This window comes from Sorex fumeus, unplaced genomic scaffold, assembly GCF_029834395.1.
Source record: "Sorex fumeus unplaced genomic scaffold, SorFum_2.1 ptg000075l, whole genome shotgun sequence".
In the NCBI taxonomy this organism is placed as follows: Eukaryota; Metazoa; Chordata; class Mammalia; order Eulipotyphla; family Soricidae; genus Sorex; species Sorex fumeus.
In genome coordinates, this window is record NW_026606132.1 from 828,239 (window position 1) to 849,655 (window position 21,417).

A 21,417-nucleotide genomic window follows, 5' to 3' on the forward strand; every position below is an offset into this window, starting at 1 on the left:
CTCCCACCAGCCCCTGCAATATGCCCTAGGGGCCCTACCTGGGCAATTAGGAGTAGCGCCCTCCTCTTCTTTCGTCTAAGCATCCAGGTAAGTTCACACCTTGTCTCAGGTGGACAGAGGAGTACAGCAGGGGACCCTGCCCAGGTTGCAGGCTCCTACTTTCTTTCTTGTCCGTCCCAGTCCTGGTGCTTGAAAGCTTATCACCCACAGAAACACCCAAGCACACTGCCCCAGGTGCTTTTAGTGAACCCCATGCTCTCACACTAGCACACCCTTCCATTCACTAGGCTGCATACTTGGATTGAGCACTCCATCCAAACACAGACACAGTCCACATGAATCTCCACTCCACTTGTGAATACACCCCATGCAATCACACAAACCAACCTTGCTCACCACATACACACTACCCACTACAACAGGCACCACTTATAAACCCACCTTGTCAGCACATCTAAGGGTGACACCCCTCCCACCACACACACACAAACACAGGCACACAGGATCAAGGGACACAAACACACATACACTGTAGACACAGACATCTATATACACACTCACCACAGCAGGACCACAAATCCGAACAGAAATCTACATTGAACACACCCACATTCAAGCTGAACTGACAGAGTCACACTGTAATAACCGGGCAGAAACACACACCCTGCAAGCATGACTGCACCAGCACCAACACCGCACAAACGGCACACTTCACGACCGAATGCAAATCAAATCAACTCCACACTCAGCGCTAGGGCTAAACCATGCTCTGTGCACACATACTCTGCATCAAGCACACGCCCAGAGGTGCCGCACCCGCGAGCTCCCATACACACGCGCACATGCATGTATGCACGGGTACACACACACACACACACACACACACACACACACAGAGCCCGCCCCTCCTTCCCTTTGGGCGGAAGAAAGGGGGGCGATGAGGGGAGGAGGGGAAAGAAGGAGGGGGGATGGGCGGGGAAGGCAGAGAGGCGGTTCCCTGACAACCAGGAGCTTTTCTCTTTGACCCGGGATGCTGCCCTCATTAACACTCCCTCTCCTGATCTCTAAACAAAAGATGTGAAAGAATTGAATTCTGGCGGAGCTCAGTAAGACCTTCCCAGGAAAATGGGAAGGTCCGGGGATTCTGCCGGTGGGCGGCAGGCTCCAGATCTCTGTGGGGACCCTGATTCCAAGGACAGCTGGCCCCAACCAAGAAAGGCTTACTTCGCTGCACCCTTCCCCCACTCCCCTTCATTGCCTAAACTCCTGCCCTACTGCGGAGTGGGGGGACGGCGGATGTTCTCTTCAAAGGAGCTTAGGCAACAAACCGGGCTCGAAAGCTTTCTGCGTTTCAAGAAGTAAGGACTTTAGAACTACCGATGAGCTTTGTGTGCGAGGGCTTCTAAGCTTGAAGACTTCTCTTAACGGGGACTTGCTTTTGGAAAGCAATACTTTTTTGCTTTTTTAAAAGGCCATGGCTGGGGTCGGAGCAATACTATACAGCGGCTAAGGCGCTTGCCCACCACCGCTGACCCAGGTTCAATCCCCAGCAACCCATAGAATCCCCAAGCCGGACTGAGAGCGATTCCTGAGCACAGAGCTAAAACTAAGCCCTGAGCACCGCCATGTGTGGCTCCAAAACAAAAAAAATAAACAAACAAACAAACAAACATAAAAGCAGGGGTTGTTAGAAACCACTGAGTCAGCCCTAGACGCATAGTAGGGCATTATTAATATTCATTCTGCCGGTGTTAGTTACCAGATTACTACACTTCCTCTGCAGCCTCACACCGGACGGCGACGTTCTCAGGCAATCAGTGAGCATTTTCTTAGCGCACGAGCGCTCCTGCTTACAGCGCCCTGGACCTGGGAGGCAGGGAGGCAAGGGGGTAGTAGTCGCCAGGGCAGTTTGTCTTTCTACAGGCATGGGTCCCTCAGAGAAGCTCTAAGTTCCTTTCCCACTGAACTGCGATACGAAAGCTACTCTGGAAGGGTCCGTGACCACAGGAGCACTAGGTTCGGCTTTTCAACTAGTGTGCCACTCCTTTTTTTTGCAGAGGACAGTGGGTGAAGGTGCGATGCTGAGGGACCGCCCTCTCACCTCCATGCCCTATTGCAGCTCATTGTACGAAGTGCCCACCGCGGCAAGTGCATAGGCATCAGAGTTTAGAGGAGGCAGGAGTTCGAATCCCAGTCTGGCTGCTGTCAAGTCCCTGGCTTACGCAAGGGGGGGGGGGGGGGGGTATTTGCAGAGTTTACCGTAGAAATTGTGTGCAAAGTGCTTCTCCAAGATCCCAGATACTCTTTCCTCCTCTTTCTTCTGTCACTGGTGATAAATGTTTCGGAGTCTGAGTAAAGGAGATATGTTAGATGCTCCCCAAGCCAGATCAGAAAAGTAGACAATGGACTGCAGATCAAGTGAGCCCCCTTTCTTAAGCTATATCCTGTGTTTAAAGAAAAAAAAACCTGTACAGGTCGTTCTAGTGACGTAACTCACTAGCCACAAAAAAGTTTATATCATAACTTAGTCGTTGAAACTGTGGAGAAACGTTTCAGTTCATCATGTGTGGCCCTCGCAGGATTTTCCTATTTCACTCTCCTTACCTGCATTCTTTCTTTCTTTCTTTCCAGGTTACCAATTTAACTTGACAAAATTGTTGCAAGCACTCACTCACTGCGGGCCAGTCTCCTACCTTATATCTCAGCAGTGTCAGACAGACACAGCACAGGTTATATACTTGTGGCAAAGAGATGCACTGGGTAAAATCAGTGACTTGAAGGCATGTGAGGTATTATTATAAGGCACCCAAAGACATGATCTCCATAGTGGCACCCCAGGCAATGTAGGGATGGAGGGCAATGGATTTTTGCATGGAGGGGCAGCTGTCATTTCTCCTCAAAGCTCTCCAGCTCTAAAGTCTGCCTGGAAGGGTGTTATCTTCACTGCAGTGTCTGCAGTCAATTAAAATGAAAGCTCCTTTCCTGGAGGGCAGAGGTCCTGGCCAACTATGGGGTGAGTCACTGTCTCAGCCTTGAACAGCAGAGGTGGTGCAAAAATGGTGATGAATCAGTCTTCAAGATGACTTGGGAAGACTACCTGAGTGTTGATGAGAAGGAGGATAGGGTAGAAAACGAAGCCCAGAGAAACTGGGATTTAAGGGATAGAGCATTCTATACATATACTTAGAATCTGCTCTTAACCCACCTCCCCACTTCCCTCCCTGCCACGTCTAAAGGATATTTCATGCTATCCTTAGGGGAAGAATTAGAGTATGGGCCCTTCTAAAGGGAGCATGTGTGTGTATTTGGGAGAGGAATTCCAGTCCTGATTGCCGTATACTGTGGGACATCAAGTAAATCTTTTGCCTTCTTGTGACCAACTGCAGCTGAACTTAAGGGATCAAGAGGCTCTGATGAGAGACTTGCACTAAACATGATACCAAAGTTACTTTACCCACTTTCCTTATAATGTTCTGAGGTGAGTATTGTTATTCCAGAAAAAGCTGAGGTTGAATGATATTCAGTGATCTACCGTCTAATACCTCTTTCAGTTTTTATGCATGTATGTTACCAAGGCAATCACTGTAACCTACGCGAACAAGCTGTCAGTGCCCTGCATAAATAGGCTCCCTATATACTCAAGTTCAATTCATATCTCCCAGATACACAGCCCTCCCCCCAAGGTCACCCTGTATTAATTTTCTTGTCAAGGCAGCAGTTTGGTTACTTGCATGGGTTTCTCTTGGTACCTTTTCTAGCAATTCATTCCTCTCCACCTTCAACTGAAATTGATTCCTGGCATATCAGTCTAAAATTTCTGTTCTTAGAAATCAACACAAAATTTCATTAGAAAAGAAACATTATGGGAGAAATGAACCTTGGTGTCAGCCCCTTATCACAGAGGAGGAGGAATTGGCTGCAGGATGCTGCAGTGGGAGAGGAATAGAGCTGCTAGAGCCAGAAAGAGGGGTTGCACAGAAACCAGATAAAAAGAAAGGATGCCAAGGACAAACTGGAACAGCCTCAAACAACCACTCCTTCCTTCTCTCCCCCTCTCCTGCTCTGGTGCTCTGTCTGGAAGGTAAAAATGCTGCACATAAGCCCATTTTTAGCAAGGGGGAAGAAAAATATCCTCTTTTTCACTGTAAGGGAAAACCACCACAAATAACATTCTTTTGTTGGTTAAGGTTCATCTAATTACTGAGGATTAAGATTGGAAGAGGGAAGGGGAGGGAAAGAGTGATTGTAGTGAGCTGTACTTAAAATGAAAACGGCACCACAAAGCCTGCTTCAGAGTCATAGGTACTCTTCCCTTGCTCAGGGACAAGAGAGTCTTACCATCGGGCTTCTGTGTCTCATTTCCAAATCCAGGCCATGTTTCTGAGCCATTGAGGAATTCTTTTTATATACTCTAACGTTCCTATGTGTGCCTGGAATCAGTAGCTTCCCTCTCTCTTCTCCCTTTCTTTTTCTTTTTTCTCACCATGGCTTGAGATTTCCCTTTCTCTTGTTCACATCTCCATCACCAGTGTCTAACATTTTCCATTTTTCTCTTCTCTTTTCCACCATTGCTCTTTTAGTGTATCCTCAACACTCCCTGTTTGTCCACTTATTTAATGCAGGAGAGGAGAAAATTCTAAAGGGAAGGAGTATAATTGTGTATTTGAAAGTCTCCCTACTTGTCTCAAATTGTTACCATACTCCCTTCTTTGCATCAAATGAGAATGTTTAGCACCTGTGTATAAATTTGTTTTGCTTAAGTGTATAGTGCCCTATATATATATAATGGCAGATTAGAGTGCATTTTTGTAAAAGAGACTGAAGGTAAGATGGTTTAGGCCGATGCATAGCCTTCTGCAGGTGCCAAGATATGCAAAGAAAATAGAGTGGGTAGGAGTAGGAGATATTACTGAGACTATTCTCATCCAGAGAAATAGAGGCCCTTATAAGGTTTGCATGTTTGCTTTTGCTATTCATTGAGCTTTGAACAAAATGATCTCTTTGTCTATAAGTTTGGAAGATCAGAGCTCCTTAATAGGAGGGCTAGAGCGATAGCACAGCGGTAGGGCGTTTGCCTTGCACGCAGCCAACATGGCCGACCGGAGTTCGATTCCTCCGCCCCTCTCAGAGAGCCTGGCAAGCTACCGAGAGTATCTTGCCCGCACAGCAGAGCCTGGCAAGCTCCCCGTGATGTATTCGATATGCCAAACACAGTAACAACAAGTCTCATGATGGAGACGTTACTGGGCCCGCTCGAGCAAATCGAGGAACAACAGGAGAGCCTTTACCTTTACCTTTTAATAGGATGGGAAACAAAGAGCTGGAATAGTGTAAGGCAAAGAGGAGAGGGGGAATTCTCTTTGAAGTCCTTGCATATGGTTCTTTGCAAGGCAAATGCTCTACCACTGAGCCACATCCCTGGTCAAAAGTATGGTTCTTTGCATCCAATGCCATGCACATCAGGGCATAAGGGAAAAATGAAGGGCAGCAAAAAATCTGGTGTGCTGTTATCTAGGAGTTTAGGGTTTTCTACTTGGCTCTACGATTAATTTGCCCCCTATTCCTAATCATCTGAACCTCAACTCTGCCTCTCCTTCACCTGCAAGGGGAAATCCTGTCACATAGCCAGGAGAGGAGAAATACACAACACCCAGCAGGAGGGGCCTTTGGGCCAAGTCTTGAAGAAGAGATTAGCTTTTAATAAATGGAATGGCATTTGTGGGGTACAAGGAGAAACAGTGGGAGTAGCCTTGGGAACTTAGCAAACAGATTTGCATATGTCACTGAGTTGCCTGTAGCTGGAAAACTGCAGTGAATCAGCCCCTTTCTCACCAAGGAAAGATATACAAAGAGTGGGGGATGTGAGCAGCAGAATTAAGCTCCAAGAGGCTATCCCCAGGCCAGTGGTACAGGTCAAGGTCCAGCCTCAGCATGTTGGGCAGCAGGACTGACCAGGGAACAAGTCACTAGCTACTTACTTCCTGGGACCCAGATGAGTTCCTTAGTGAGTTCAGGGACAGGTCATTCAGGACCTGCCTGCAACCCCTTGGGAACAAAGTGAAGGATGAGGGAGCTCTAAGAAGAAATCCAGAGAAGGGGGAGGGAAAGAAGGGCAGCAAGTGCTGAATAAATTCTTTTCATATTCCTTCCCTCAAACCCAGAGCAAACAAGATGGAGTTTTTGGAATTCTCAGAGGGGGCTTTGGAGGTGGGGGGGGCATTTGCATGCCATGGGGTTTTGTTTAACTTTGCAGGTTCAGCCTCATAGGGGAGAAAAAGCCTGATACAACCCCCACCTTATGGCACTGCTCTGCAACTGAGTAGCAACCAGGACACAATCATCCTGAGAACTGGAAGGCGCAAAGTTGTCTGTGAACTGTCTGATTCCTCTGCCCTACTTTTCATCCCTTCTACCATCATTTAGATCTATGTCCAGGGCAGGCTGCCTAGCTAGGGCTCCAGGAGTGGGGAAGAGGGAGAGCTGTATGTGGTTCCCTTAGACTGCGGGGGAGGGGGAGTGTAAGGGGGAGTGGGCGCATTGGTCTCTCTCTAGCAGCAAACAGGGGTTGGTCCTGGACCTGGCTAATCCAGAAAAATCAAGGTATCCACAGACACGAGGGTTATGTTTCTCTTGAGTTCTTATATTAATAGGAAAATCATAAATTATGCTAGTTGTATTTCAGGTTTAGTAAATGTCTGTTACCTACTTACCCAAGGTCACTAAGCTTCGAAGTAAGTATAACTAGATAGGCCTTCTCATCCTTAGTTTAGGACTTTTCTTGCTACATCATAGCAAAGATACTCGATTTTGAGGTGAAACAAGTTAAGCTGACAATGGTTTTTAAGTCTATTTAAATATATTTTTAAATTCTCTTCCTATAATGAAAATTACCTCAGGAAAACAATTTTCCACAGTCTAAAGATTCTATGACAGTGGCTCCAGCAGCATCTTGAAAAACAGCAAAGCTGTCAGGTTGGGAAAGGTCCAATGACTGAGAAGCCTATGGGGATGGGTGGACAAAGATGGAAGAGAGTAACCCCTCAGCACAGGCTCTGAGAACTTTTCTCGGAAGGGCTTTTTGATGGGCACAGATGACATGGGGTAAATATCTGCTTTGGTCTTTTCTCTTATACCCACTCTATGGAAGCCCCCGTTGAAATGGTGGAGGAGCAAAAACTTGATGGCCTTCTAAGCCTTTAATTCAGAGTCTCCTTTCTTTCATTTCCTCACTTGTAATGAATATATTAAAGAACTAGCCTCCCTGTCGCTGTCTCTGTCTCTCTTCCTGTTTCTGTGTGCATGTATCCACATGTCTGCTTCATCTATCACATCTCAACTCAAGCCCCACCCCCATCAGAAGGGCACACTCCCATTCCAGTACACATATCCTCTCACAGACATCCATGAACACACACACACCCCAACACACATAAATCACCATGTTTTCTTATATATATGTTCTCTCTCTTCTATTCACACACTCATACATGCATGCATGCATGCAGAGACATGTGGATACATGGAGAGAGAGAGAGAGAGAGAGAGAGAGAGAGAGAGAGAGAGAGAGGTGGAAAAAAATCCCTCCAAATTTTATGTTTGTGTATTGTAGGGGGAGTTCCTCACCTTGAAAAAGCACCCTTTAGAGAATTGTTTCATTACACCCTGTGAATGAAACTAATTTTTTTTTTGCCACGGGGCAGAGCGATAGCACAGAGGGTAGGCTGTTTGCCTTGCATGCTGCTGACCCGGGTTAAATTCTTCCACCCCTCTCAGAGAGCCCGCCAAGCTACCGAGAGTATCCTGCCCATACAGCAGAGCCTGGCAAGCTCCCTGTAGCATATTCGGTATGCCAAAAACAGTAACAACAAATCTAACAATGGAGACATTACTGGTGCCCACTCGAGCAAATTGATGACAGTTCTTTTTTTTTTTTGCCACACTCGGTGCGCTCAGGGGTCATTCCTGGCTCTGCATTCTGAAATTACTCCTAGAGGTACTTGGAGAACCATATGGGATGCCAGGGATCAAACATGGGTCAGCTGCATACAAGGCAAATGCCCTACCTGCTGTATTATCTCTCCGGCCCCTAAATGAAACAATTTTATAAGGAATTATTTTATTCATCTTAACCACTGATATACCTAGCAGGAATTTTTATTCTGTAAGATGATGGAGCTAAGGCTAAAACAAGTGAGTTAATTTGCTCTAAGTCATGTAGTTGGTGATTGCATGAACTTACATATGGTGAAGCTGAGATTTAAACCCACGTTTCATTCAAGCTCTTTTCAGAATGCCAACTCGGGGCTTATCTAGGATGACAGACATGGTGCAAGGGATACATAAGTTGTTTGATGCCTTTCTGCTTTGCCCACCTTATCCTATATATTCCCATTTTCTCTTCAAAGTTTATAATTATATAAATGCATATATGATACAAATATTTTATATGAATAATGGTTATAATTAATAAATCAACCATCTACCTTTACTCAAATTTACCAAGAAAATATTTACAAATAGAAACTCAAGAATCTGGGGCTGGAGAGATAGTATAGTGGGTAGGGCATCTGCCTTGTATGTATGCACCTGACCTGGGTTTGATCCCTGGCATCCCATATGGTCTCCTGTGTACCACCATGAGTAATTCCTGAGTGCAGAGCTAGGAGTAACCCCTTAGCATTTCGAGGTGTGGTCCAAAACCAAACCAAAATAAAAAAGAACTCAATAATCTGGCCACATCTTTTGGAAATATGACAACTTTCACTTGAATAGTCCCAGTTCTAGGTACCATACATTGGTAATGAACACAAGAAAGTAAATGCCTTGAATTTGTGGGAAAGACAAAGTCTGACCTGAGGGACAGCACTCTTCTCAGTAATATTCCTCCATGGCATTTATGTGCAAGTTCAGGAAAGTCACAGCTTCTCCAGAGTCCTAGTTTGTAGTTTTCTATAAAATGGGGAAATATAATTCCCACCTAACTCCTTATCAGGGATGGATAATGGCATAATTCATTTTACCTGTGAATCAAAATTAGTTGTTTCAATGATGAGGCCTATATATTCTCTCTATTGCCTTCAAGTTTATAATCCTATGAATGATCTCAACAAACACCTCCTGTGTACCAGGGTCTGGAGATACTTGACATATAGAATAATTAGAAACTGAAAAGCATATTAGATTTTTTAAATTTAATTTAATTTAATATTTTTTAGATTTTTTTTAAATTGTCATCGATCAATGGAATTTATTTTCAGCACAAAGTAGTAGAGAAATAGGAATGGAAAGAAAAAAAATACTCCAGAGATAAGTGATGATACAGCTTGTGATACCTATGCTCTCACACATACTAACACATACTAAGATAATAGTGAGAATATTTGTATCTTGTGTTTGATGTCATAATACCTTCTTTACCCTATCCTTTATGATATTTATAGCACGGGGATTGGCTTTCACTATGTGGGGATCTAATTTGTTTATTTTATAGTCTTTTGCAGGGTATACCTCGTGGTGCTTTGGGGGCTATTTCTGTGTTCAAATTGCTCCTGGCAGTGCTTGGGGAACAATGAAGTTAGAATCTTGGCATCCTGCATGGAAAGGATGTACTCAGTCCATTGAACTATCTTTCTTGTGGGGTTGTTTTCTCAGCCAATATAATTTTAAAGATGCATCCAATGTTCTATAGAATAATGACTATGTTTCTTTAACAAAAAAGTTAGCAATTTTGGTGACTGTCTTACTTCAGCTATGATCTTCCCTGGTTTTTCTAATCAGGTGTTGATTTTGTGTCCATTCTTTTGATTTTATTATTAGTTATGTATTATTTTTCAGCTATAAAGAGCAAAGCTGGGACAGTGAAAAAGACCAAAGAACCGTGAATAAATAGGTTTTTCCTCTAGTTTCTTCTATCAAATTGCTGTGTGGTCTTGGCTCCTGACCATCTCTTTATCTTAGTTTTCTGAGTGAATGGTTTAGACTACTTGAAAAGTTCCATTTTATTCCCAGCTCTCAATATTCTTCTTTATTTGGAGGGATAGTTTGAGTCACACCTGGCTGTTTTCATGTCTTACTCCTGGACTGGTGCTCAGGGATTTTTACTAGCAATTATTAGGGGACCACATGTGTGGTGTCAGGGATCAGACTTGGGTTGGCCACATGTAAGGTAAGTGCCCTCGCCATGTTTTATCTTTCTATGCCCTATTCTAATAATATTCTAAGAAGTTCCTAAAATATTTTAAAGCCAGTTTTCTCAAATTATTTGAACAGTACTACTTACTTCTAGTTTATAAGCTTCTGCTCTGGCATGATGGACTGACTCCACGTATTGAAGAATGCTGTCCTCAAATTTAATTATCTTGTGACATCACAATTGCTTAGGATAAAATAAGCCATTTACTTCACTGCTGCTGCAGACTTTGTGAAATGGAGGTTATAGGATAACAACTTAAAGGCTAACTCATTAGTGCTCAGCAATGAATGAGGCAATGTGCCAGCACACCAAATTGGTGTCCAAGTGTTTTTATCTAGAGGCTTGTTTTTCCCCATGTTGTGATATATAAATGCGGATGCCTTTGTCTATTGTCAATACCTGTAGACATTAGAATGACATAGATGCTATGCTTTCTGGGTGCCAAGTCTTATCCACTATGCATTTCTTAAACAATGGGGAGATCTTGAGAAAATTAGAACAAAATTTGGATGGTGCTATAAAGTCCCAACTTTAGAAAGATTCAAATGATGGTGCCATTAAAATCCCACTTTTTTTCCCTCATAGGTGTTTACTTGTAAACACTGTGTTATTCATCCCTGTTTGATGGTGATGATAGAAAAAAAATAAGTCCTCCAACTTGTGAAGGCTAAGGATTTATTACTTAGTTGAAAGCATTTCTATCCTCACAAGGTTTGAGTAGGTGACCTTTCTAATGTTAATTTGTTACTCTATCTGTGCTGTGCATTGAGAGAGGACATGAGCAACAAGCTTGATGCTATTGATGAGTATTTCCTCTTTCTGGGTTGCTGGAAAGTTGATTTTTGGGGTCCCTCTGCTATTTTTTAAAAAAATTTCTCTTGATATAAGTTCATATACTAGTCCTCTTATTGATATAGTGAAATTATACTTTTTCTTAATTACAATGTAAAATTGCATGTCTTGAAAGGAGTCATTTTGAGATATATAGGCATTTCATTAATTTGAATGATAGCATAGTTGAGCACTTGCCTTGAATGAGGCCAACCCAGGTTTGATCCCTGGCACTCCATATGGTTCCTGGAGGCTACCAGGAATGATCCCTGAGCGCAGAGCCAGGAGTAAATCTTGAACACCACTGGGTGTGGCCCCAATCCCCCAAATAAAATAAAATTATTTAGTTGACACTGAATGAATAGTTTTGAGATGTGTTGATATAAATTACACACACACACACACACACAAACACAGTTTATGTATCATTCATGGCTGTGTTCAGGGCTTACTCCTGCCTCTGCACTCAAGGATCACTCCTGGTGGTGCTCAGGTGATCACATGAAAACTGTGTACCAAATCCAGGTTAGCCATGTACAAGGTAAGTAACCCACCCACTAGATTATATCTTCAGGCTTATAATATCTAATCTTATGTAATTACTTTTGAAGTCTAGTATTTGCTGGTAAACTCAGATCTTTTGCAAAGAACATTTAAATAAACATGCTACTTTGGATTTGTTTTTGGTTTCATTTTTGGACCATGCCTGGCAGTGCTCAGGGCTTACTTCTGACTCTGGACTCAGGGGTCACTCCTGGCAGTTCTTGGTGAATCATATGTGCCAGAGATTGAACTCAGGTCAAACACATGCAAGGCAAATGCTCTATACACTTTACTGTTGCTTGGGATCCCAACATGTTTATGTTTAAAAAGTCAAAGCTAATTGTCACATATGCATTATTCATTTAATTCCCACACAATGAAATGGGCACCATGTAATTTTCCATTTTATAGAGGTTGTCACCAAGTTCAGATCAGTTAACTGACTTTCTTAGAGTCACACAGCTAAGAAATCATAATGCATGATTTGAAATTCAGTTCTACCCTCTTTAAATGCAATGATTACTACAGATACATGTCAAAGGATATTGTGTTTGCAACTGTACAGTATTCTAGACTGAAACTCAAAGGTCTTGCTTTCAGATTCCTTCTTGGGTATCATTATAATGGCAATGGTCACTTCGAGGCAACACTGGCATGCTGCAATGGGGAGGGGAGAGGGAGAAGAAACATGGAAGCTAGAGGTATCTTTGTACATTGTTCTGTGAAGAGCCTCTTATTGTAGTCAGGTTGAGATATTAACTCTCTCAATAACTTGTTATATATTTCATTAGTAGTGCTGAGACTGCCAATTTATGCCCCCTCCTCACTCTGCCTACCTGTTTCTTGTCCTGGCACACTGGCCTTCCTCTGTTGTATATTTTACTGGTGCCTTTAGAGGGTTGAAAACAAGTAAGACAATGTCAATTTTATTGGCAGAACTGAAGCATATGATTACTCTTAACTTTAGCACTGTATCTCTAAGCAGGAGGTAACGACAAATGATTTATTCTAAAGACTTTGATTTCTTCTAAATTCTAAGCATCTAGGCTGACTCATTTCTCAAAGGCTTTTCTCTTTTTTTGCTGCAGTTTTGAGGTTTTCTTGTTATTACCTTATCTTATTGGAGGGTGGAGGATTGATTTTCATCTTGATCTTTGCTTGAAGGAACCAGAAGAACCAGGTATATCTTTGGTTAATCAGATGAGGTAACTCAATTAGACAAAATAATTACAATTCTAAGACTGGTTTTCAAGATGTGTGAATTCAGGTAAAGGGATGTGGGGATAAATGTTTGAAAAATTAGGCCAGAACAATATTGTGTGTATCAGGATGAAACCCTAAGCCAATAGGTTTTGGACTGATTTCCTGAAATGATGGGTTGGTAGAGCCTTAGTTAGAACTATGGTTTGGTGTTGGGTTTTGGTTAACCTTTGGTTAACATTTTAACCTTTGGTTAAAATGTTCAGTTTGTGTATGTGATTTGGTGGGTGGGCTTAGGCATTCACTACTGTTTCAGGGGATGATGTTTTGCAGTTTAAAGAGTTTTATAAAATCCATGTCAAATATTTTCAAGAAAGATTCCTCATTCTTTCTTATACTGCACTTCAGTTATCTGTCAAACATTTATGTTTGTGTTGACTTTATGCTTATTTACTCATGTGTGACTGTGGCCATTAAAGAAATTGAGAAAAGTATAAATTTGGAAGAAAAACGGGGGTGGATTTTGGGGGAAAGCTCATTTACACAGAGTATTGAATGATAAATTTCCACCTATTCTCACTCTTACAGTCACATTATCTGATTTTTGGGACTTAAGCATCCCTTTCAAGATACACAGATTATTTTTTAAGACTATAGGAGAAAGAACTCAGAAAAGTGGCATGTGACCACTTTCCTTCTTTTTGAATACTCTGTGTCCCAAATAATTTTCCCTGTGAGGAATCAGTTTTTACGAAGTCATCCAAATCATAAATTTTGAAACTATCTTAAGTTCTTTCCTTCCTACTACAAAAAATAATTTCCCCCTGAATTCTCTTGGTTCTACTCCAAAATATTCTCCATATCCAGCCCAAGTAACACTGAATCATGTAAGCTTCTCTTGCCTCTTAGACAATCTACCTCCTTTAGGCTCTCTACCCAAAACAGGCTTTTCACTGTTCTCCGTGATTTTTGCAAGCTGCAGCTTTGATTCTGTCATTCCCTGCTTAAAACCCTGCAGTAGTTCCTTTTGCCTTCAGAAGAAAGTCTGGCTTCTTAACACGGCTTACAGGGCCATTCATGATCTCATCCATGCCTATCCAGCTTGATCTCCTTCCATTCCCTTTATACAGCTTTAAGAATATAACACCCTCTCTTTGTCTTTGCACAAGCTGTTCTCTTTCTGTGAGTTCCCTCCACCCCCAACTTCACTATCTCTAGGCAGACTTAGATGTTTCATCCTTTCTCCTCTCACTGTACTTTGTTTATATCTTGGCCGATTGACTTATCACAAGGTTTTCTAAATTGTTGCTAACCTCCACTGCATTGTTAAATATTTTATGAAAAGACTACTGTTATTTTGCTCATACTTGAATTTTTTTATTTCTTGGCACAAAAAGGGCAATTTGAACAGATCTATCTTTTTTTTTAAATGAATGAATGAATGAGAGAAGAAAAGAATAATAGGTGTTAGGATGTGCAGTAAAGAGTGCTAGATGTAGTTCAGGGAGATTTCCACTGTGGATTTATGTGTGGTCTGGCAGCTGTATTAGTTATTAAGCACCATGGAAGAAGGGACACATAAAACAGTTTTGCCAGTACAATAAGTTAATTTTCACGCTGACCATCAATTTTTACATTGGAAGTCTTACAGGAAATGGCCTAGGAATGATTCTTGTTTTGGTACAATATGATGTTTTCTCCTGAAAAATAATACAATCAAGTTGTGAAACTTCTGGTAGTAGAGTGAAAGAAAAACACAATGCAGATCTGTTTGATATCTGGGTGCTTTTCTTTCAGTTTTAAAAATACATGTTCCCATTGTATTTGTTGCTTAAAAACTCTTTATAAACATCACTTGATTAACTGCTCTTCAATACAGTGACTATTCCATAATAGGTATAACTAGTCTCATTGCTGGACTAGTTTTTTCCCCTTTAATTTTTGACTGTATGGCATGTAGATGTGTTTGTCTGTAGGATGATTTCATTAGGATAGATTTCTGGGAGGCGAAATCCTGGGTAAAAAGACCAGAGGAACATTTTTTAGCCAGTTCCTCTCTGGAAGAGTTGTACAAATTTACAGTGTTACTGACCTAACTTAACTAATGAGGAAAGTGCACATTTTTACCTAACTTGGGCAGTGAGCTTTATCATTAAAAATAAATATAAGACCCACAAATTCTCTAATTAAGTCATGGAAAAATAATACCTTATTTTTGTCTCAATATTCATTTTAACTTGTGACAAAAATGTAGTTGCCTACTTTTCCCTCGCCGTTTTCTTTGCCTTCTTTCTTTTCTTCCAGATTTGTTTTTTTTTTTTTTCATTCCTGGACTATAGGTTCTGGGCTGGACTTTTTTTTTAAGTTGGATTTTTTTTTCTTTTTAAGGAGCAACCAGAGGCAGCTCTGCTAGAGGGTGAAGCCACCTCCCAGTTTCCCTCCCTCTTTATCACCCTCCCCTCAGAGTTCCCTCCACTAGGTCCAGAGACAATTCAGTCTTCTCACCCTGCAGTCCTGATTCTCACCCGGGTCCAGAATGGGGAATCACTCCCCTTTTTGGATAGTAAAAAGTGCATTATGGACCATATTCATGCTCTTTTTGATCTTATTTTCTGCCTTCATGTTTTTAGTAAATGTCCTGGGAGGAGCCCCGGGACAGAATCCAGACGGCGGGGCGATGATGGTATCAATACACAGTCTCTCGGAGCTGGAGCGCCTGAAACTGCAAGAGACAGCTTACCAAGAACTCGTGGCCAGACGTTTCCTCTCCGAATTCAGACCTGAGAGAGGTGAGGAGTGCCCCGGGTGTGGAGTCCTCGCTTTCGGGCGAGTGGACCCCCGAGGCTGGACGGGAAAAGTTGGGGGTCCAGAAGAGTGGGTGGGGCTCATGCCTAGTCTAGGACTTGATCGGGTACTCCAGGAGCCTGAGCAATTGAGCAAGTTGAATCGTGGAAGAAGTAAAAGATTAGTTAGTTGTATTGAATCGAATATTTGGGGGAGGGGGTGTTTGAGGGGCAGAACGAAAACAAGCAGATGGTCGGGGACAGACAAGTGGACAGAGGACAGGTGAAGATGCGTCCGTCCGGTGAGGTGCGAGAGAACCACTTAGGTGGAGCAGAGGGACATTCTGATAGAGGATGGGAACAGAGGAACTAACCAGCTGGTTTGAGAGAGGAGACACGCGCCAAATCCCGGTGGTGAGGGGGAAGGTCGGTGTGGGCTCCTGGGGCGGCTAGGGGAGGTGCGCGGTGTGCTGTGCCCACCTGGGCTGTCTGCAGGGAAGCCAGCGGGACCCCGCTCTGAAGCCTGGTGGAGTCTGTCCAGGAGAGGTCTCCGGGGTGCGTCGTTGATAAAATTGGCTTGCGGAAAGGAGAGCGGGGGAGTAGGAGGGGGTCGCGCAAGCCAAGGGTTGCCTCTAAAGCAGTGAATGCAAATAGCTGGGATAGGGGGATGTTTTAAATCCGCACAGCGGACGCCAAAGAGAAAGACGGAGGCTGTGGGGGGTCGGAACGCAGGGACTGCGGTGTCGCGTCTTCTCCCGCAGCAGCGCCGGGAGCCGACGGCAGACCCAGTGCGCGCGCGCGCGCACGCAGTAACTTGGCGACCCCCAACTCACAGCAGCACAGTAGGCAGAACTCCCCCTCTCGCCTGTTGCAGAGTTCGGGTACCAAAGAGCCCCCAAAATGTTTGTCTTAAGTCTCGGATTGAGCTTTTACTGCTCCAAAGCAAGAGGCACGGTGTGCACTCGGAGTCTTAGGTTGCCTGGTTCTGTGTTTGGTTAGAGGTGGAGATGAGAGGATCAGTGACTTCTCCAAACGGGGAAACCGAGACTGGGCGAAAGCAAACACTCTCCCTGGGCTGAAATGAGTTGCTCGCCTCTACACTCCTCCACCCCTGCAGATTTATTTACTGCCATACTTTAGTCACTTATCAAATCCTGTGTGGGTGAATGCATGTATTCTTTTTCTCTTTCCAAAGCTTTGCCCGTTGACCGTCCAAACACTTTGGAGAAGTGGATTCAGCTTCTAAGAGGACAAGAGAGAGGTGAGGGGTTCTCATACTTTCTTTAGGGAAGAAAAGGAATGATGGATCCCTTCTATAAGGCGTCCCTGACTCTTGGAAATTGGGTGGTGCCCAGTGTCTCGGGCATACTTGCCCTCTCACCCTCCAAAACATCTTAAGGGATGATTTCAGGAAATGTCGAACTTGCTGCTGGCAAGTGTGAGGACAGTTCCATCAGATCTGCATGAACTTCTTGGGTGGTTGGGTGCTCTCACTTAAAAATGAACTTTAAAGGAGGTCACCCCTGATAGAAATTAAACACCCGAGGATCTCTCTAAGTAGTTGAGTGCACTTGAGTCCTGCCAAAATCTGACAGGGTCTTTTGGACTCAAGCCCTGGGGGAGGGACACTGCCTCTCTGTAGCGGGTAGGGCTGACTGAGCTGTGGCTTAGCGTGTTACAGGCCCTGCAGTTCCTCCTGATGTCAGCGCTGCACAGCTTTGCCTTTCTTATACTTTCTATCTTTGGCTCCCCAGGCCTTTCACTCAAGACGTTTGGCGTCTCGCTGAAAGAGGTGTTGGTGAATGAGCTCACCCGACGCAAGCATCTGGAACTAATCGCTGCTATGCAGGTGGAAGAAGAGAACAGGCAGATTTCAGGCCACCGTCGTCGTCGGGGAAACGTGGTGCAAAGAATGTTTGGAAGTCTTCGGCTCTTTTTCAGTCGCCGTTGGGCGAGGGCCACGTTGCCCCAGGAGTTCACTCGCCGTGGTCGTCGAGTGAGTAAAACCTTCCATTATATGTGGAGGGGGATGGGGAGCACACCCAGCTGTACTTAAGGCTTGCTCCTGGCTTTGCTCTCAGGAATTACTCTTGGAAGCTGGGGGGGCGGTTTGTGTGTGTGTGGGTGTGTGTGTGTGTGTTTGTGTGTGTGACTGTGTGTGTGTGACCACGTGGGGTGTCTGGAATGGAACCTGGGTCAGCCTTGCCAGGTTACTACCTGCAATACCATGGCTCTGTTTCCCCCACATTTTTAAGGTGGGTGGGTCTTTCTTGAAGTGGGGCGAGAGAGTCATGGTCTGTGCCTGGAGGCCAGGGGAGTGGTGAAGGAAAGAACAGGTTTAGGGTAAGGGTGGGGGGTGTTAATGGGCTTTCCAGGGAGGGAAAGTCTCCTGTTACAAAAGCGATGACCTTGGCTCCTCTTGTTCTCCCTTTGTAAGATAGTCTGGTTTGCTTCACAGGGTGCTATATCTGTGGATAGCTTGGCTGAGTTGGAAGATGGGGCTCTGCTGCTGCAGACCCTGCAACTTTCAAAAAATTCCTTTCCAATTGGCCAACGCCTGCTGGGGTCCAAGAGGAAGATGAGTCTCAATCCTATTGCAAAACAAATCCCCCAGATTGTGGAGGTTTGCTGCAGTTTCATTGAAAAACATGGTAAGGGGGTAAAATATGATGGGAGGCACTTCAAAGGCAAATCAGGGTGGGGGGAAAATCAAAAGTAAGAGCAGAAGTGGGGAAGAGGGAGGAGAAGGATGGGAAAGGGAAGTGGAAGTATATAGGGCAGGCAACATTCCCTTCCCCCATCCCCAGGAGTTGGAAGTTGGGATGAGGATGTAGAGGGGGAGGAGGGTGGACTTGTGAGGAGAATGGAAGACGGATTTGCTTATCACCCTCCTATCTTTTCAACTTCAGGATTAAGAGCAGTGGGAATTTTCACAGAAGAGTACTCTGAGGAGAGAGTGCAGGAGGTGAGTTAACTTTAACTACACTTCTTCTTTGGGTGAGAAAAAGCAGGGGGAGGGGAAGATTGGTCTGTTGACCTGAGGAGGGTGTCAAGGTTGGTTGAGATTTTCTTTCTAGACTCTTACCCATTCTGCCTCAGCATATTTCCAGATAACTTCACTGAAACTTGAGTCTTATTGAAAGAATGGGGAGAGGGACCCCTGTGGTAAGAACAGCAGAAAATACATGTGATCTCTCTGTTTTTCTAGCTCCGTGAAGAATTTGATCAAGGTCTGGATGTAGTGCTGGATGACACTCAGAATGTGCATGATGTAGCAGCACTCCTTACAGAGTTTTTTCGTGACATGAAAGACTCTCTGATACCAGATGATTTGCACATGTCCTTCCTCATGACAGCCAGTGAGTCTTCTCCCCTTTGTCAGACATGGCAAGGAACAAGGAGATAAATTCAGGGAATGTATGGGATTAGGGTCAGAAGTCTAACTACGGAACTCCCAAGAAGTAGGAGAGAATAAATAGTGAAAAATGACCCCCCCCTCCTTACCATATTGCTTCCTTATCTCTCTGAATATTACACTATTACCTTTGAGCATTATACATTTGTTTTGTGGGAATCTCTATACAGCTACTTGAAACTCTTGACATCCTCTACAGAACCCAGGTTCTATAAAGGGTGGGGGTCTGCTTTTTTGATAGGATAACTTCCTAATTTCCAATGATATGAGAAAATATAAGCTGCCCATATACTTTTTTTCAAAACTCCCAATCAATTTGAAAAAGAACTGCATCTCTTTTGGTATATGACTGCTGCCATGGCAAGCTCATTAAAGACAGTTTTTGTTTTTGTTTTTGTTTTTGCAGCTCTGAAGCCACAAGATCAGCTTTCTGCCCTCCAGTTGCTAGTCTATCTCATGCCTCCATGCCACAGTGACACCCTTGAGCGCCTTTTAAAGGCACTCCATAGTGTCACTGAGCATTGTGAGGATGTGATTGGCATGGATGGGCAACTGGTGAGTATCTTTGGGAAAAGGATGGGGGGTTCTAAGGGAGACATTTATATTTGGCCCACTTCTATTGTTGCCTCAAATTAAATTCATTTCTGCTTTATGTTTTCTAGGTTTTTGGCAACCGTATGACTTCCACTAATTTGGCGTTGGTGTTTGGATCTGCTCTTCTAAAGAAGGGAAGATTTGGCAAGAGAGAGTCAAGGAAGACAAAACTGGGGATTAACCACTATGTTGCTTCTGTCAATGTGGTCCGTGCCATGATTGATAACTGGGATGTTCTGTTCCAGGTAGGTAGGATGTTCAGACATATTTGTTTCATAGATCTCAGTTTATAAGACATGGCTGAATTGTATGCATCCTAGAGAGTGACCAAAGTAGTCACAAAATCTCTCACTCTAGAGCTTGCCCTCATTTATTAGAGAGTCATAGTCCTGGGTAATTGAGAGAGATGAACATACATTTAAAATATTATTAGATAAAGGTTAACTTTGTTAATTTTCCTGCAGGTGCCTCCCCATATTCAGAGGCAGGTTGCTAAGCGTGTGTGGAAATCCAGTCCTGAAGCCATTGATTTTATCAGACGCAGGAAACTGAGGAAAATTCAGTGAGTATTTTCTTGGTTTATTTACTCTTAGTATATGAGAGCTTCCATAGACACATCACCCTTCTATTAGTTAACACAAGTATACAAATTAACTTACTTTTCTCATTTATTTTTAATCAGGAGTGCTCAGATTAAGATGGAAGAAGATGCTTTACTTTCTGACCCTGTGGAAAACTCTGCTGAAATTCGGGCTGCTGTCTTAGGTCAAAGCACTCCTTTCGATGAAGGTCAGTTTCCTGCTGGAGGTCAGGCACTTGGTGATGGTCAGTCCTGTGGTGATGGTCAGGCCCTTCCCGAAGGCCAGGTCTTTGATGAAGATGAATTTTTTCAAGATGTGCCAGTCAATGAAGAGCAAGAATTTGAATATCTCAATCTAGGAGTAGTCTTTGAGGAATTCCAAAATCTTGAGATATCAAATGATTTTGAGATTCAAGTTCCACATCTTGAAGGCATACCAGAGCTTGATGAAGATGTTGATGATGATGATGATGAGATTCTGAACTTTGATGATCTTCCTCCTCTTGAAGATATTATGGGGCCTGATGCTGAAAATCCAGATTTCGTTGAAACTCCAAGTTTTGAAGAAGTACCATATTTTCATATGGTTCCAGACCCAGAACCTGAAGAAATCCCAGAATTGCAAGAAATCCCAAATCCTGACGAACACCAGGACCAAAATCTTGAAGAAGTGCCAGGTTTTGTAAATGATCAAAATCTTGATATTGCAGAAGTTCCCTATCTTGATGTCATCCAAAATGGTAATGAAAGTTCAGATAATGAGGAGCATGTAGATGCCTCAGATGATGAACACCTAAATTATCAAGAGGACCCTGATCTTGAAGAAGTGCCAGCTCTTGATGATGTTCCAAATGATGAGGTCCTAAATGACGAGATTCCAAATGATGAGGTTCCAAATGATGAGCTCCTGAATGACGAAACTTCAAATGCTGAAGAAGTTCCAGACCATGCAGCAGCCCCCGTGGTCAATGATGGTTCAGAATCTGAAGATATTCCAGGAATTCCTGCTAGTGGTCTCGATACCCCGAATCATGAAGAATACCCAGAAATTAATGGACTTTTGTATGCTGATGAAGATCCTAATTTTGATGAGGACCCAACTCCTGAAATCTCTAATGATGCTTCAGAAAATACAAATCACGAAGGAATGCCAATAGTCAATGCAGTTGCAAGCTCTGAAGAAGACTCCAGCCCTGAAGTGATTTCAGCTCTCCTTGTGATAACAAATCCTGAAGCTATTCTAGATTTTGATGATATTAATTACCAGGAATATTCCTCT

General features: G+C 43.5%; 1 protein-coding gene across 2 annotated transcripts in view; it reads left to right on the forward strand.

The window, feature by feature from the left end:
- Positions 1-21,417, forward strand: part of ARHGAP36 (Rho GTPase activating protein 36) — a 59,504-nt gene that overhangs the window by 36,890 nt on the left and 1,197 nt on the right. Inside the window, exons 2-11 of one of the 2 annotated variants that reach the window (XM_056130291.1) lie at positions 15,397-15,555; positions 16,745-16,810; positions 17,304-17,545; positions 18,008-18,200; positions 18,459-18,514; positions 18,758-18,908; positions 19,371-19,519; positions 19,627-19,803; positions 20,023-20,120; positions 20,241-20,347. In XM_056130291.1, coding sequence (XP_055986266.1) covers positions 15,444-15,555; positions 16,745-16,810; positions 17,304-17,545; positions 18,008-18,200; positions 18,459-18,514; positions 18,758-18,908; positions 19,371-19,519; positions 19,627-19,803; positions 20,023-20,120; positions 20,241-20,347 — 1,351 coding nt within the window. In that variant the 5' untranslated portion in view covers positions 15,397-15,443. Of the gene's footprint in view, positions 1-15,356; positions 15,556-16,744; positions 16,811-17,303; positions 17,546-18,007; positions 18,201-18,458; positions 18,515-18,757; positions 18,909-19,370; positions 19,520-19,626; positions 19,804-20,022; positions 20,121-20,240; positions 20,348-21,417 lie in introns of those variants that run through there. The other variant, XM_056130290.1, reaches the window with a different exon arrangement.